This window comes from Meles meles, chromosome 1 (assembly GCF_922984935.1).
Source record: "Meles meles chromosome 1, mMelMel3.1 paternal haplotype, whole genome shotgun sequence".
Lineage (NCBI taxonomy): Eukaryota > Metazoa > Chordata > Mammalia > Carnivora > Mustelidae > Meles > Meles meles.
In genome coordinates, this window is record NC_060066.1 from 109,086,995 (window position 1) to 109,104,453 (window position 17,459).

The window sequence follows — 17,459 nt, forward strand, 5'->3', positions numbered from 1 at the left end:
CCTCCCCTCCACTTGTGCTCTCTCTCGCTTTCTCTCAATAAACAAAAACAAACAAACAAACAAACAAAAAAAACTTATGTAAAGATTAGATGAGATAAGCTAAATCAAATGGACCATAAGGAGCTATACAAATGTATTCTATGTGATTTCTAAAGCAAAAGCAAAATTGGGCTCACAGCAAGGTTTAATGCTTAATTACCTAGACTTTCAAGGAATTTTAATTAGCATCTCAAATTACTTGGCTCCTTCCAACCCCCTCAGCTATACCCCTCCACCACACCCTCCTGCAACTGCACACAAACTACAGAATCACTGATTCTCAATGAGAAAATCACTATGGTTTCAGTTGAGAAGATAAACACTGATTCTGGACTCCTTGATCAGTGCTTGACCTAGCCCTTCCTTTTTTACCACTGAGGGAAGGGTTTGGAAGGATCTGGCAGAACCAAGAAAGGCCAACATCCCATCCTTGTTTGACATTCTTAACTAGAAAATAACCTCCTCTGTACGAAAGCAGTCACTAGACGAAGTTAATCAATGGAGGGAAAAAAAAGGCAGTTAAATGATTTCAAAGCACAAGAGTTAGTAAGAAAGTCCTGTACTTCCCTGAAAAGCTCTACCTTGCTACCTTTCCTAGTTTTATCCCACAACAAGTAGCTCTAGAGCTGCTACGTTCTTGCAAAGTACCCAGAACCAGGGTGAGAAAACTTCACTCAGTGGAAGGGAAGCAAGGCAAGTGGCAGGAAGAACAGGCGGAGGGAGAAGCAGGTTTCCCACTGAGCAGGGAGCCCAATGTGGGACTCAATCCCAGGACCCTGGGATCATGACCTGAGCCAAAGGCAGACACTTAATGAAATGAGCCACCCAGGCGTCCCATAAGCCTCCGACTCTTAATGTCTGCTCAGGTCATGATCTCAGGGTTGTGACAGCCCTGCATAGGGCTCCCCACTAAGCACAGAGTCTGCCTGGGATTTGGTCTCCCTCTGACCCTCTCTCTGCTCACAACTCTTCCTCTCTCTCTAAATAAAATCTTTTAAAAAATATAATGATAATCAGAACAAGTAACACAGGAGGAGGAGGAGGAGAACAAAGGCCTAAGACTTATTACTCTCTTCCATGCCTGAAGTTTTACTCCTGGGGCACAAATCAGACCTCTAACCTATCAAAGAAGAATGGAAGGGAAGAGAAAAATACCTAGAGTTTTACCAATGTTGCTGTTAACACCCAGGTGGTCCAGAAACCCAATGAAGAACAGAGTGACTTTTTAAGGAACAAGATACCATCTGCTAAGGCTGGACCACTTGGTCCAAGTCTCTGCTAATGAGAAACTCTCTACTAGAAAAGTCCATGATACTGAAGAGTCAATAACACTGTACCTGTTCACCTCATAATCAACCTTTCCTCCTATTAGTACAGAAGGAGGAAGAAGTGTTCACAGAAGGCAGGAGAAGAAATGGAGGTGGGGAGAAGAGAGAAAGAAAAGACTAGAAGTCTAACTCAGCATGGGCACACTGGGCTTGGTAATGCCAGCCAGCCAATGTTCAAGGGAAATCAGATTCCTCCCTATGGATAAGACCAGAATACTGTTGGGGCTGACTGGGTGACTCAGTGGGTTAAGCCTCTGCCTTGGGCTCAGGTCATGACCCCAGGATCCTGGGACTGAGCTCAGGGTGGCTTGGGTTCTCTGCTCAGTGGGGAGCCTGCTTCTCCCTGTCTGCCCCTCCCCCCTTCCCTCAGGCCTCAAATAAATAATCTTGAAAGAAAGAAAGAGGGGCGCCTGGGTGGCTCAGTGGGTTAAAGCCTCTACCTTCGGCTCAGGTCATGATACCAGGGTCCTGGGATCGAGCCCCACATCGGGTTCTCTGCTCCGCAGGGAGCCTGCTTCCTCCTCTCTCTCTCTGCCTGCCTCTCTGCCTAGTTGTGATTTCTCTGTCAAATAAATAAAATATTTAAAAAAAAAAAAAAAGAGAGAGCGAGAAAGAAAGAAAAAGACCAGAATATTGTTCAGCAGCAAGTTGGTTTTCTAGCATCTTTGCAAAAAACATTCTCTGATCAGGATATATTATCTCATAATCCATATCCACGATCCATATATATCATTCTCCTTTTGGGGGGGAAAAACAGAGTATAGGGCAGAGTTCAAATGTTAAAATTTACTTTACCCAGTGAAAACTTTCTCAGGGACCTGCCTCTCCCATCTAAGCCAAAACTCCAAAGGATTATTAAAATGCCTACATGATCAGTCCACACCATGAAATGTAGCATGTGCTACAGAAGAGGAGAGAGCACACTACCCAAGGTCAGGGTGGGTATGGAGGCTGACATTGGCTTCTCCTCATTGGCTCAATTTTAACACCTCAGTACCAACTCAATGTTGAATTATTTCTGCTCCCCCTCCTCATTCAATTATTCAAAAACTACTGGTCATCTGTTACATGTCAAGAAGCAATGCATATGCACTATGGACAGAGAGTTTAATGTTCCTGACCTGGAAGAGCTCACATTTTTTTTCTGCATTTTTTGCCATCACTCGGGCATCTCCACATTCTCCTAGTTCTCCTTAGTACTGGTTGTGAAACTAAAATGAACAGATACCTTTTTGGAAAGGGTATTTCTCTCCACTGACAAAATTTTTATTTGTACACCTTAAAAGCTTACAAATGGAGCTCATCAGACCCTTAAAACATTACTACAGGGTATGGGAACCAATTAAATGAAGTACTTAAGAGACACAGCCACCAAATATAACATATGAAACTTGACTGGACGCTGATTAGAAAAACAGTAAAGTAGTGCTCACTTCGGCAGCACATATACTACAACTGGAAGGATACAGAGAGATTAGCACGGCCCCTGTGGCAAGCATGCCATGCAAATTCAAGAAGCATTCCATAAAAACAAACAAATAGATAGGAAAAATAGTAGTTTAAAAGACTTCTGAGACAAGAGCCTTAAGAGGAGAAATTAAATAACCACTATTAATTCTGTAGATGTGACGATGCTATTGTGATTATATCACAAGTCCCTACCCCCCTCTCCCCCACCCAAAACAGTCCTTATCTGTAGAAGTAACATTCTGAAGCACTTACGCTGCAATCAGATGAAGACCGGGTTTGCTTTATAACATTCCACAGGGTGGAAGTTGGGAAATGAAGATGAAGGAATCCAACAAGTTTGGCAAAATGTTGCTGCTGAGTCTAGATGATGGGAACATGGAGGTTCCTTATACTGTTCCTTCTACTTTGTTTATGTCTGAAAATTTTTATAATTAAAGGTTTAGAGAAAAAATACCATAGAAAAAAACAAGTCTGGATAGTCAAACTTCTTCATCTGAGCTAGCTTCTTTCTGAGTTTTCTCTGGTAAAAGGAAGCATCAAGATGAAGCTCTAAGAGTGACTTTGTTTTTATACTGCACTAAGTTGGGACTCCTACTCATTAATAGGTCCTGGACCAAGAAACATTCTAAACTACTAGTTAATGTTGCAGTACTAAAAGCAAAACAGACTGCATTAGACCAAAATTATTATTTTTTTTTAATTTTATTTATTTATTTGGCAGAGAGAAAGAGATCACAAGTAGGCAGAGAGGCAGGCAGAGAGAGAGGGAGGAAGCAGGCTTCCCGCTGAGCAGAGAGCCCGATGTGGGGCTCGATCCCAGGACCCTGAGACCATGACCCGAGCCGAAGGCAGAGGCTTAACCCACTGAGCCACCCAGGCGCCCCAGAAAAAAATTATTTTTGAGTGGATCAATAGATGTATAGAACCAACCATGGCAACACTGAACCCTAGTTCCTCTGCAGAAAGAAAATGTAACATACCTAGAGAAGCAAAAACAACCACAACAAACGAAACCCCAGAGAAGCAAAGGTATACTAACTCTGGTAATTGTTCTAAGATTTTATTTATTTATTTGAGAGAGAGAAACAAAGAGCATAAGCAGGGGAATGGGCAGAGGGACAAACAGACTCCTTGCTGAGTGGGTAGCCCGAGGGGCGGGCTTGATCCCAGGTCCCTAAGATCATGACTTGAGCCAAAGTCAGATACTTAACTGGCTATGCCACCCAGTCACCCCTCTCACTTTGGAAATTTTTTAAAACTCTGGCCAAGTAAGCTCAGTCTGGCTGAAATCTATAGCTCCTGATGAAAGCTGATTTTCATTTTTATATATTTTTAAAAGATTTTATTTACTTATTTGACAGAGATAGAGAGATCACAAGTAGGCAGAGAGGCAAGCAGAGAGAGAGAGAGGGAAGTGGGCTCCCTGCTGACCAGAGAGCCCAATGAGGGTCTCCATCCCAGGGACCTGAGACCATGACCTGAGCCGAAGGCAGAGGCTTAACCCACTGAGCCACCCAGGTTCCCCTAAAGCTGATTTTTATAAAAAGATTTTTTTAAATGATTTTGTTTATTAATATAAAAGAGAGAGAGAAGGAATGAGAAGCAACAGAGGGAGAGGGACAAGCAGACTCTGTGCTGAGCACAGAGCCTGACTTGGGGCTTGATTCCAGGACCTGAGCTGAAATCAAGAGGCAGATGCTTAACTGACTGAGCCACCCCAGATGCCCCATGAGAGTTGATTTTAAACAAAACAAGTTGAAAACTTAGCTCCTTCAGTCACAAATGATGCTACTTACCCATTGCCAAGCTAACACATCAATAACCATTTATATTATGAAAAAATCATTCTGAAAGGCCCTATAATATTTTTAGTCTAATCCTCTTTATAAAGAAAAGCACAAGCATAAGGAATGTGCTCAAAATCACAGACCAAAGATGATGACAGAGGCAGAATGGGAATTCCCATTCCTAATCCCCAATTCAATTCTTTCTTTTAAATCATCTACTGTTTTCTATTTTCTGGCCATCTAAAGTCAGGTGGGCCAAGAAAGCACCAGGGGAACTAGAATGCTCTACAAGCTAAATAAATCTCAGAATTGCTAATAAACAATAGAAACACATATTTTCTTTCCCTGGGTACCCTTTTCCCTAGGAACAAGGAAATCTATTTTTCATTTTCACTGAAAGAGGATTAAGAGCAGAGTCCCTCCTCCTTCAATTTCAATCTCTTTTTTTTCTTTTAAAGATTTACTTATTTGGGGCGCCTGGGTGGCTCAGTGGTTTAAGCCGCTGCCTTCGGCTCAGGTCATGATCTCAGGGTCCTGGGATCGAGTCCCACATCAGGCTCTCTGCTCGAGCCTGCTTCCCTCTCACTCTCTCTGCCTGCCTCTCTGCCTACTTGTGATCTCTCTCTGTCAAATAAATACATAAAATCTTAAAAAAAAAAAAAAAAAAAAGATTTACTTATTTATTTGAGAGAGAGAGAGAGCAAGCAAGCATGGGGGGAAGGGACAGAGAGAGGAGGACAGAAAATCCAGGTAGACTTGGCGCTGAGCAGGGAGCCTGACACAAGGCTTGACCTCACAACCCTGAGATCATGACCTGAGTCAAATGCGTAACCAACTGCACCACCCAGGCACTCACATATCAGTCTTAAGTTAACAATAATGACAACTCTGTTCCTCTGGAAATGGTCATCAATGTTACTGGGAAAAACAGTAGGAAAATACTTTTCACTTCTTTTAGTGAGGTTATCCTTGTTCTGAACCAAATAATGCCTATATTCTAGAGCAGGAGAAACTTCTTTCAAGTCCGATTCTTGAAAGAACAGTTTCAAAGTTTTATAGATATTAAGGTCCTCACTTGTCTTTGTAATAAAACATCAACCAAAAAAAAAAAAAAAAAGAGCCCTATTCATCTCAGGTTAAAGAAAAAAAGAGCTCTATTCATCTCAGGTTAAAGTTTTCTTTTTGGTGTATGTGGGACTGTGACTTGCTTTGATTAAAAGCATAAGGCTTTTATGATTACTGAATTTGCAGCAGAAAAAAGAGGGCATATGATAGACAAACTCTTTTTATTTTAGGGGTCTTGTAATTGACTGCAAAATCAGTTACCAATCCTTGGCAATTACCTTTTTCTTTTGGCACATTCACTTCTAAGATACTTGCTAAAAGACTGAAAGAATCAGTAACTCCACATATTATGCACAGAAGAGCTCAAAATTCTGTTGTTTTTCCAGGAGAGCCAAGGTCAGAAAAGGAAGTTGTTTTCTGTGCTATTCTTTCCTTCACCAAGGAGTCCTGGTTCAGTCAGTACACAATTAATAACAAACAGTTAATCTGGTTTAAAATCAAGTTAGTTCACACACAGACTATCAGATTAGTCAGGCGAGCAGTAACAGCATAGTAGGCAGAAATGCAGACTCTGAAATCAGAACACCTAGGTTTTAGTACTAAATCACCACTTAACTAGGCAACATTGGCCAAGTTTTAACTCTCTAGGCCTTGGTTACCTCATCTATAAAATGGAGAAATAACATGTTCCTCACAGGATTGTTAAGAGAATTAAATAAGTCATGTATAGCACTTAACATATAATAAATGCTCTACAAATGCTACCACTTTTTATCATCACTGTGAATTATGAAACCTATCTATAGAATGGGAAGGGTCAGGGGAACTGAGAGATGCAGCAGAAAGGGAAAAGAAGAGTTGAGATTCATTTACTGAAACAAAAGGAAATGAAGTTATAGGAAAACTTTGAGGGAGACGAAAGGTAGTCAATTAACTCATATTATACTGTGGAACTGTAAGAAAAGAAACTTCTGTGTTACGATAGCATCTTTTTTGGGGAGGGCAGAGAGAAACGTGAGCTAATGTCAAATAATGCTTGCAAGACATCCACAGCCTTCTCAGAAGTAGGCCATGTACTACTACTACAAAAAGTCTGCAATTGTTATGGGGAAGAGGAGTTGGCTTCTAGTTACTGCAAGGAGCTCATGCTTCTTCAGCACAGATACACATCAGATCTACCTCTCTTACGGTTGACCCCACAGCACAGAAAGTTGAAACCTAAATGAGGAAAAACAGAAAGTTATCACTTCCTTCTGGGGTTCTACTTGCTTATAGCAGAATAAGCATATTTTTTTAAAAAAGCCTCTGAAATATAAAATTATGAACAGGACCTAACCTGACCCCTAGCAACATACTATGAAATGTAAAATGATTTTTTTGTAGCTCTAGGTTAACATTCCAAAAACAAGTAAAGAAGTAGTTCAGGCAGAAAAATTCCAAGAGTGGTCACAACATTTGTAACCCAAATCATTTCACCCTGGAGTGATTCCATATTGGCAAAAATTTTTCAGGTACAAAATTCCTTTGCATACAGGCATCTACCCTTTCAAAAAATAATGTGTGTATCTTATTTGAGGGTTTTCCACTCTTGGAGGGTAATTTGGCAAAATCTAGCAAGAAGTCTTAAAAATATACACGTACAATTTGACCCAGAAGTGGGAATTTATTCTAAAGAAACAATCAGTGGACAAAAACGTATATACAAAGTTACTTACTGCAGCACTGTATATAAATACTATTATTGGACAGATACTGTAACTGGAAAAAATATAAATGAACAAAGGGAGATTGGTGACATAAATCTAGCCATAAAATGGAACATATAAACCATTATTTTTATGTAAATTTATGGACAGGACATGGAAAAATGTTAAAAAAAATTACATAGTACCATATTTTTGTAAAAACTTATCTATAAATTTACTTGTATATTTATACACATTGAAAAGTTCCAAAAAAATCATATATCAAAATGTTTAATTATAACTATCTTGAATAGTGGAATTAGGTTATTTTAGTAACTTTAAATATCTATTTTTCCTTATCCATGTAAATTTTATATAAAAAATAATTACATCAATAATTTAATAATTAAGGAAAAGAGATACACAGGGCTGACTTTATTGTGCTCTTTGCTGTATACTCCATTTTCCCCAGTAAACCACTACTCAACAGTCCCACATATAAAGACCAACATCACTCCTACCCCACACATTAACTCAAGCTCATTACAATCATATTAAACTGCTGCAGAGACACACTAGAAGAAAAAAAATGTAAAAAGACAATGTCCAGAATGCTGCTGACAATCCTGAGCTACAAATACGCATGACTCCTCTACACTCACTCTCTTTCTCTACCATGTATTATTCTGAGATGCTTGTACAACCTGAAACAAAACTTCATCAGCACATATAAGAGGTTTTCCCTGAAGAGGTTTATCTTTCACGTCCTCCAGAATATCAATATTCTCCTATAAAACGGGGATACCTAATTTCAGCTTATCTCCTGGATACCTAGCCCTGAAAAATATAAAAAATCTATCTGCTAAATTGTGAAAATAAGCTGGGAAATCTTTAATGTTATGAAAATAATTTCAAAGCAGCTGAACCAGTCAAGTGCCAAAATGGCAACAACCCAATTGATTCTTGCTAAAATACAATGATGAATCATCACACCACGTCACAGAATATTTTTCTGAGTAACTCTGTCCTAGTCTTAAGGAAGCACTCCACTATGGTCCTTGGCCCAACCCTAAAGTGTGTTTCTGATTAAAAAGGTACTAGATGGGGGCGCCTGGGTGGCTCAGTGGATTAAGCCGCTGCCTTCAGCTCAGGTCATGATCTCAGGGTCCTGGGATCGAGCCTCGCATTGGGCTCTCTGCTCTGCAGGGAGCCTGCTTCCTCCTCTCTCTCTGCCTGCCTCTCTGCCTAGTTGTGATCTCTCTCTCTGTCAAATAAATAAATAAATAAATAAATAAAGGTACTAGATGGGCTGGTTTCTTGGCAAAACACCACTGTGACTCTCCATACATTTGCTTGCTACTACTGAACTACAGGACATTAAGATTCACTACTAAGGGGAAGGAGGAAATGTAGAGGAAGGGAAAAATCACTAATATAACTCTAAGAAGTATAAAAAAGGCAAACTTCAGAGGGGTAAGTGAGTTGGCTTTAGAAGAGATAACTGAAATAAAGATATTTCCAAACTGTAAAAACCTCTGATATAAGAGTTGTTCCCCACCCCCCACAGTGTGCGGAACAAAACAGAGTGAGCCTTAATACCAGAGCCTCTCCCTGCACTTTCAGAGCAGAAGCATTTCCGTCGGAGATGAAATGACATCATCCACCCAATGAGAAACTAAGAGGCAGTGTGTGACTGACTTCAATGTTTGAAGTACACATATAATTTGGGGATGCTAGAGGCTGGCCGGATGTGCATACCTCAGACAACTCGAGTTTGCTTGGGCAGGTTCTAAAGAAGCAATCCCAAAGACACAGCTCACTACACTACTGCATACAAATGTGTTCGTAATACCTACACAGAGCACAAAGCGATATAAGCAGACTTTTGGGAAACAAAATGCTAAATCTCAGGAGTTCTCTTGTTGATGAGACTGAGAGTCAGAGGGTTTAAAAGGAAAAAAACAAAAACAAAAAATAACCCCCAGTCAAAAGCAAAACCCCACACAAAACAAAACACAAACACAGCCCAGTTATCTGCTGCACTATTTGAAGCAATCTCTTCAGTCCTTGTGACCTTGAGATACTGAAAACCATTTTAAGCATACCCCTGCAGGTAGGGGGCACAATATGTTCTTCAAATGAAAATACTCAGAAATGTCTGAAATATCAGTCCACCCCTTGAGAAATAGTGCTGAGTACTCAAAAACTTAGTGTTTAGAAACAAAAAAGGACCACTACTATACCCTCAATAAGGACTAAATAAGCCAATTAAGATGACCAAGCCACAGCCCAGAAAAAAACTGAATTTTGTTTCCTAGCAAGTGTCAAATTTTCCTAAGGATCTTCTAGGAAAAAGTCAGAAAGGCAAAGATGCTCCTAGAAGCAAAAGCTCCAAAACACAAAGCAGTCTGATCTATCAGTCCTGGGGTCACCTCAGATAACAGCCAACTGTTAAGCAGCAAGGAATGAGCCACAAGTTTATTAAGACTCACCCTTTTCTTTTTTTTAAACTAAGACTCATTTTGATAACATACAGCCTCAATGCAACACCTCTGCCACTAGTAACAAGCTCCCTGAACCTGTTTGCAAATTTAATTAAAATATCTCTACATTTCCCTCGATAAACTTTTGCTTCTACAAGGTGAATTTCTTTTCTTTTAAGATCTTATTTGTCAGAGAGAGAGAACACAAGCAGGGGGAGCAGCAGTTAGAGCGAGAGGCAAGCAGAGGGAGAAGCAGACGCCCTGCTGAGCAGGGAGCCTGATGAAGGACTTAATCCCAGAACTCTGGGATCACAACCTGAGCCAAAGGCAGATGCTCAACCAACTGAGCCACCCAGGTGTCCCTACAAGGCAAATTTCATGGTTCTCAAGCCTCAAATATGTATCTCTTGGCCCTAAAACTTTGTAAATGGAGGGGGTGGGAGGTCTTCTTTAAAAGACCTGAGCCTCGCGGGGCGCCTGGGTGGCTCAGTGGGTTAAAGCCTCTGCCTTCGGCTCAGGTCATGATCCCGGCATCCTGGGATCGAGCCCCGCGTTGGGCTCTCTGCTTGGCAGGGAGCCTGTTTCCTCCTCTCTCTCTCTGCCTGCCTCTCTGCCTACTTGTGATCTCTGTCTGTCAAATAAATAAATAAAATCTTTAAAAAAAAAAAAAAAGACCTGAGCCTCGGGAGTGGCTCCATGGTTAAGCCTCTGACTTTGGTTCAGGTTGTGATCCCAGGACCCTGGGATGGAAGCCCCACATCTCCTGCTTCTCCTTCTTCCTCTACCTGCTGCTCTACCTACTTGTGCTCTTTCTCTCCCTCTGTCAAATAAAATCTTTTAAGAAATGGGAAAAAAACTGAAAAAAAAAAAAAAAAAAAAAAAACAAACAAACAAAAAAAAAACCTGAGTCTCGGAACACCTGGATGGCTCAGCTGGTTAAGTCTCTGTCTTTGCTCAGGTCATGATTCCAGGGTCCTGGGATAGATTTCCGTGTCAGCCTCCCGGCTCAGTGGGGAGCCTGCTTCTCCCTCTCTCTCTCCTGCTCCCTCTGCTTGTACTCTCTCTCACTGACAACTAAATAAATAAAATCTTTAAAAAATGAATAAATAAAAGATCTGAGTCTCTTGGATAAGCCACCTATGGCCAAGAAATATTTGAGATTTCTTGGCAGACTGCCACCACTTATTTCCAAATCTGGCTCTATCTATCCTGAAAAAGCAATGACTCTTGCTGGATTGGAATGTACATGTTTCAGCAGAGAAAGTCTAATTTTAATGATATCATAACGAACATTAATTGCCCAACAATGCACTTCAAGGCAATTACAAGGAAAATCAGAGATATGTGACTTTTCCATCATCTCTTTTATACATGTTCTTGTAAACGAAAATTTGAAGTTCACCAGGGTGTTTACATACACTGTGCACAGGAAAGCTACTCTGCTCTAGCTAATTATGTATCCTAAAAAAACCCTCTTCCCATTCTCTCCCCACAACTTCCTTTGCTTACCTTCCCTTAGCCTACTTCCCATTAACATCACTCACTGATCCTTTGGTATACTGCTTATTCTGGGTTACTTCCATATTACTTGGTTAAGTACATAAAGCAAATAATAAGATATATTGTACTCCCTACAAGGAACCTGCCCTCCTTACTTTTTGCCAAAGTCTTCCTCAGATTCATCGGAAGAAACCTTTTCTGGAATCAGATGATTGCCAATTAATACATATTGTCTACAGGGGTGCCTGGTCTTTTAAGTTAGTGACCCATGCTGTGTGCAGAGGTTACTTAAAAATAAAAGCTTTAAAAAAATATATCTATTGTCGACAGTCATTACAAACAAACAGACTGGAATTTCATAGGAGGACAAAGAAAAATGATGGGACAAAGTTTAAAAAAATAGAGAGGTTGAGCAAAAAAGGTTCACTTCAAACAGTAAACAATAAGAAGAATGATGGACTCTCACAGGAGATGTGAACAAAACCAACTAACACATACTTAGAAACTAAACAGTGCTCTTTTGATAGGAAAGGGTGGAGAAGTGAAGTGCAATAGGGGAAATGGGCTAGGAAGGGGTTTCCTCTAGGAAATACCATCAGGCCAAACACTCTCTCTGAGACTGAATGGTGGGCTGGGGTTTGGAACACAGAGAAAAAGAGATTCCTTCTACCAGGCTATCAGAAAATAGCATACTTCCTGAAGTATACTTTTATTCATGATCAAGAAATACACCCAGGAAAAAGAAGAAATTAACAACTTTGCTCTTGCTTTATATCGAGTCAGAACACCCAAAAATTCTTGGAAAGAAAATATACAGCTTAAAGAATAAAATAACCACCTTCCTTCTTTATCCCCAGTTCTGTCTTTGGCCTGGTGTAATCTCTGTTGTTCACTACACAGGCTATAGTTTCCACTATATCATCGGAGAAAAACAGACTAATAAAATATGTAATAATTAGTAGCTGGCACCTGTCTGAGCCAAGTTATGAATCAGAAGACTTCTGTATCAACCCAGAACTGCACACAGAAACTAACAAGCAAAACATATTATTTTGATATCCAAAGCTAACTTATCAGTGCATTACTACCAATTACTATCAGATACTGGATACTTAATAAGTCTATATAATCATACTTGACCAGGCCTGGGCAGCCATGGCAGAAATAAATGGTTAATCAGGGGTGCCTGGGTGGCTCAGTCATTTGAGCCTCTGGCTCTTGGTTTTGGCTCATGTCATAATCCTGGGGTCCTGGAATTCAGCCTGGTCTCAGGCTCTGAGTTTAGCACATTCTGCGCAGATTCTGCTTGAGATTCTCTCCTCCCTCGGCTCCCATCCCCTGCTTGTGTGCACACTGCACTCTCTCACTCTCTCTCAAATAAATAAAATCTTTTTCAAAAATTAAAAAGAAAGATAAATGGTTAATCAAAAACAATGACATTCTGATGTCAGTTTTCTGGCAAAAAAAAAAAAAAGCGTCAAAACCTCCATGTAAAAAACAAACAGAAACCTCTCTCCCTACTTATGTCATCCAAAATGGTACCTGGTGATATTCTAACTGCATGATATTCTGTTCTATTTTTACATTTCCAAATTTCAGTTTCTCACTCTAGTAAAGTGGCTTAAATTGTATTACTTTTCACTAGTATGGAAGAATGGAAGGGAAAAGGATCAGCCTACAAATATTTTACACCAGATACAAAGAACACAGACCAAAAAAACTGCAAAACCCCTACCATTTGGTGTTATCAGATTAGAGCATAATTTACTGGTGAAGCTCTTCTAGAAAAAACAAAACCACCAGAATCAGGGACTGATGAGGCTGGCCCCATGATAAAGGTCCCAAACAAAAATGCTTCAGTCCCGTGTCTTCTGGGGTTGCCCACAGTAGTTAAGTAAAATACAGTTGGAAAGGAGCTGTAAAGTTACTTCCAAATCATTTGTGTTCATGATAAAATCATATAGGTAAAGGGTGACAATTTCAGAAATGTTCTGGTCTGAAGTAAAAAGCAACTACAGGTTTATGATCTCCTAATGTTTCAAGTGCTTTTTCCTTAGCAGGGGAATCACATGTGATTTTATCAAATAGCTTTAGCATTCTAATTTTACTTTCTAACTTTCTAACTCCTTCAAACTTCAAATCAAGTCTCCCAAACAGATCTTCACTCCCTCCCTGGTGGTGAAAAAAAAAAAAGGACTCAGTAGCTGATTTCAAGTTCTCTCTTTTTTTTCCTTAAGATTGTATTTTTGGGGTGCCTGGGTGGCTCAGTCATTAAGTGTCTGGCTTCAGCCCAGGTCATGATCCCAGAGTCCTGGGATCGAGCCCCATCAGGCTCCCTGCTCCATGGGAAGCCTGCTTCTCCCTCTCCCATCCCCCCCCCCACACTTGTTTTCTCTCTCTCACTGTCTCTGCCAAATAAATAAATAAATAATAAAATAAAAAAAAGATTTTATTTTTAAGTAATCTCTACACAGCAATGTGGGGTTCGAACTTACAACCCTAAGACTGAATCACATGCTCTACCAACTGAGCCAACCAGATGCCCCTGAATTTCAAGATCTTGATAAACTAGTCAAATTACAGAGAGGGATACAGACTCTCTGCACACTGGTATGACAGATGGTCATACTGTCAACAGCACCTCTTCAGGGCTAATTTTATTTTCAAGTGGTGTCACTGTCCAAATACTGAGGATGGGGGAGAAAACAAAAGAAGGAATAAATTTCCTTTACACACCTAACAGCTGAGACTGGATGGCAAACTGCATCAGTTTTTATTAACAAAGTATAAGAACAAACACATGATGATGACTTCTGTAAGCAGATACTCATTTATAACCATCCCCCCCAAATCCAAACATGGTAATTACTCCAATGAGAAAAGATGTCAAACATCTCTTAGAACATATGGTTTCATCTACCATCTGTATTTCATTTGTCAGCAGTATAAAAGACCAGCTTACTGGTGCCTTAATGGTGAAAACATCTAGACAGTAACAACTGTTCTAAATAATCTGTCCTTCCTAATTTGAAAGCCAAAAGATTTTGAGCCTCCAAAGGCTATGAGCGGCTTATCTAAAAGATCAATCTATCCCTGAATCCTCACATTCTTATACTGAATCTATTTTCAACATTGCCAAAGAATCTTGCCTTTAGGATTTCAGAGTTTCACCAAATTTAAATGAATTCAGCTAAACACCTAAGAACAACAAGCTGGTTTTAGAATGGTTACACTTACACACACACACACCCTCCCTCCCTACCCTGAATTTCTACAAGACCAGCCTTCTTGCCTTTAACAATTTAGGAAACCATAAACCATCACTCATTCCTGTCAATGTCCTAATTCCCCTGGTACCATCCAGATACAGCAACACTCACCTCCAGTCACAAATACAACCCATTAAAAAATAAAAATAAAAACAAATAAACCCCATTTTTAATAGCCTTTTTGGGATCAGGATCAAATATTCTATTCTCTTCAATCACATCCTTAAAATGAATTATTTTACTAAATTAAATTTACTAAGACCAAACCTAAGTGAAAGTGCAGACACACAAATAAAGTCAACTCTGTGTTTTTGGACACAAAAATCCCATCAGGTTTTCAGAAATATTTAATTTTTCTTTATTTCTTAATACAATTGCTTCAATAACTGTCAAAGGAGCAAAGAGGGTAGCTGTAAGAAACAAAAGTAAAAATAGGAATCTAAAACTATTTTTAGATATTTTTTATACCTTGACTTCTCATATGAACACAGCAGAGTCAAGGAGCTGTAAAGTCCACTGAAACCTAGTAATTTTATTTTCTCGGGAAAACACAACAGGACCAAAACATTTATGCAATCTGAATTATTAACTGCCAACCCTAGAATCTGGCAGAAAAACATTTAAAAAAAAATACCATACAGTGACATCTAAAAAAGAAGAACTATCTGAAGCAGGAGCAGGGATGGAAGAGGAGAAAAATGTATCAGTAAGTAACAAAGAACTATTTCCTTTACTCCTAAATCTGTCCACATGGCCAGTACTTCCATTAGATAGATACTGAATCAAATTTTGGGATATAAACACATGGCTTTTAAGGTTAACCTAGTTTCTAATAGAACCCTTAACTTAATAGTTAAGTTTAATGACTACACACAACCATTGTTCTTTCTGCACTGGCGGAAGGAGAAAAGGTTTTAAATTAAGGAATTACTCTATAAAAAAATGTCACTTTACTTCATTCTTTACACTTATAATGCAACATGAGTTGATCTGGTCCTTTAATGCTTTTACAGAAAAGGCAAAAATCACCTCTCAAGAAACTAAAAATAGATGCACATAAATAAAACTGCAGCTTATGAAGAAGGTATCTGTGACCATGTAGTGGTACCCAACCCAGCCGAAATATGAAAGTAGAACCTTCTATATAGCCAATTCTAAAGGCAAGGATGACATCCCAGGCCTAAGGAAAGTCATCTCAAGTACAGCATCCATCATCTGAAAGCCTCTCCTGCTCACAGTTTAGAAGCAACAGTCACTGTGGAACACCAGACATTTCTGATGGAAGCTCTAGAACAGTTTCTGACTCAATCTCCACCCCCCTCCCCACACTTATACACATTTTCCTTCCTACACACAATCTGTTGCTTTTCTTGTGGCTCCTCCGCAGTCCCTCAATATCCAATAGTTTCTAACTACTTTGAGCTATGTTCCCTGGCTCCATTCTCCAAGTGCCAATTTCCTGATACAGCCTAAGCATTCTTCCAGTCCATTTCCTATTATGCAATATTCTCCCACAGCACGTAGAACCACCTCCCCCGACCACACCATCCGTCCCAGGTCTAATTCCCAACATAACCTCTCTCACCCTGTAATGCATCATTCCACCTTCTCCATCTGTTTTTAGGGTCTTTTTTTCCAATTTCCTTCAAAACGTCCCATTCCTTCCCAAAAGTGGGCAGTCTGGAAATGGGAATCATCGAAGCAGAGTGTTTGATATAACATATATGTGTGTACAAGTGCGTGCGCGTGGCGGTGGGGGGGGCACTAAGTGAGATGGAATGACGCATGAGGGGGAGTCTCTAAGGGAAAAAAGGTCTCAAATAACTCCCACCCCCAACAAAAGTCACAATTCCCTAACTCCACAGCAAATCGAAAGAAAGCGTCACTTAACTCTTAAACACGTTTCAATTCCTTGGCTTCTCTCCCACAGGTTCATCCAATTAACCCCATAATCAACTTGGGTTCCACCTGCCTTTCACACTAATTCCTCTACTTATGAAGCCTCCATTTATTTTAGTTTTTTTCCGTTCCTTTCTATTTCTCTTCTGTTTCCCTCCCACCCCCACCTACAATCTCCATCCCCTCCTAACTCTACTACTTCAAGTCCTTAATTCGGTCTCCTGAAAACAGCTAGTATTTTTGACAGTCACCCTTTCCTCAACCAAATCCATCCTTTCCTCAGACTCCCCGTGCCCGCTCAGAAAGCCCTGCAATTTGAAAGCCCGGCCTCTGTCCTCCTTACCGGCAACTCCTCGGACATCCCCAGTTACAGGTGCCCTCCCCCAGGTCTCGCTCTCGTTCCCATCGCACCAGCAGTCCTCAGACCCCTGCCCACGCCCCACCCTGATTACCTGAGGAAGAGGCGCCGGAAGAGACCGCGGGATCCAAGGCTGAAACCCCGGCCGCCGACGGCCCAGAGGAGGACGACGCCATCTTGGCAGCCCCCTCCCCCTCAGCGGCCTCGCTCCCCTTCAATCGGGCCCTTCGTTTTCTCCGAATCGAATCTTCTCCACGTTTCTTCACAGAACCCGCATTCCGCGGGCCGCCTCCCTGCCCCCTCCGGGGCCTCTCTCAGACACGTCGGGCCGGGTCTTGAAACAGCTCAGGGCCACACCATTTGGCTGGCATAGGGGAGAACTCCTGTCTCGCACCCCTCCGCAACTTCGACCGCTCTCCGCGGGAGCTTCTTTCCCCTTTCACAAGAGAATACGCTCGTTCGAGCCGCTGAACCTAACCACACCTAAAGGAATAAAAGAGCGTGAAAAGTACCAACGGAACAAACGCCCCCACCCCTCCTCCCTAGCCACAGCCTGTTTATCGGCCAACCCCACCG

General features: G+C 40.8%; 1 protein-coding gene and 1 non-coding gene across 6 annotated transcripts in view; one reads left to right on the forward strand and one right to left on the reverse strand.

Moving 5' to 3' along the window:
* The window catches only part of PIP5K1A (phosphatidylinositol-4-phosphate 5-kinase type 1 alpha), a 39,385-nt gene extending 21,942 nt beyond the window's left edge, over positions 1–17,443 (reverse strand). For all 5 annotated transcript variants that reach the window (XM_046003293.1, XM_046003279.1, XM_046003288.1 and 2 more), the window contains exon 1: positions 16,978–17,443. In XM_046003293.1, the coding sequence (XP_045859249.1) occupies positions 16,978–17,059 (82 nt within the window). In that variant the 5' untranslated portion in view covers positions 17,060–17,443. The remainder of the gene's footprint in view (positions 1–16,977) is intronic.
* Positions 2,793–2,899, forward strand: LOC123928420. Its single transcript, XR_006815697.1, has one exon. It is a non-coding gene; the product is annotated as a U6 spliceosomal RNA (small nuclear RNA).
* Positions 17,444–17,459: the final 16 nt, after the last annotated feature.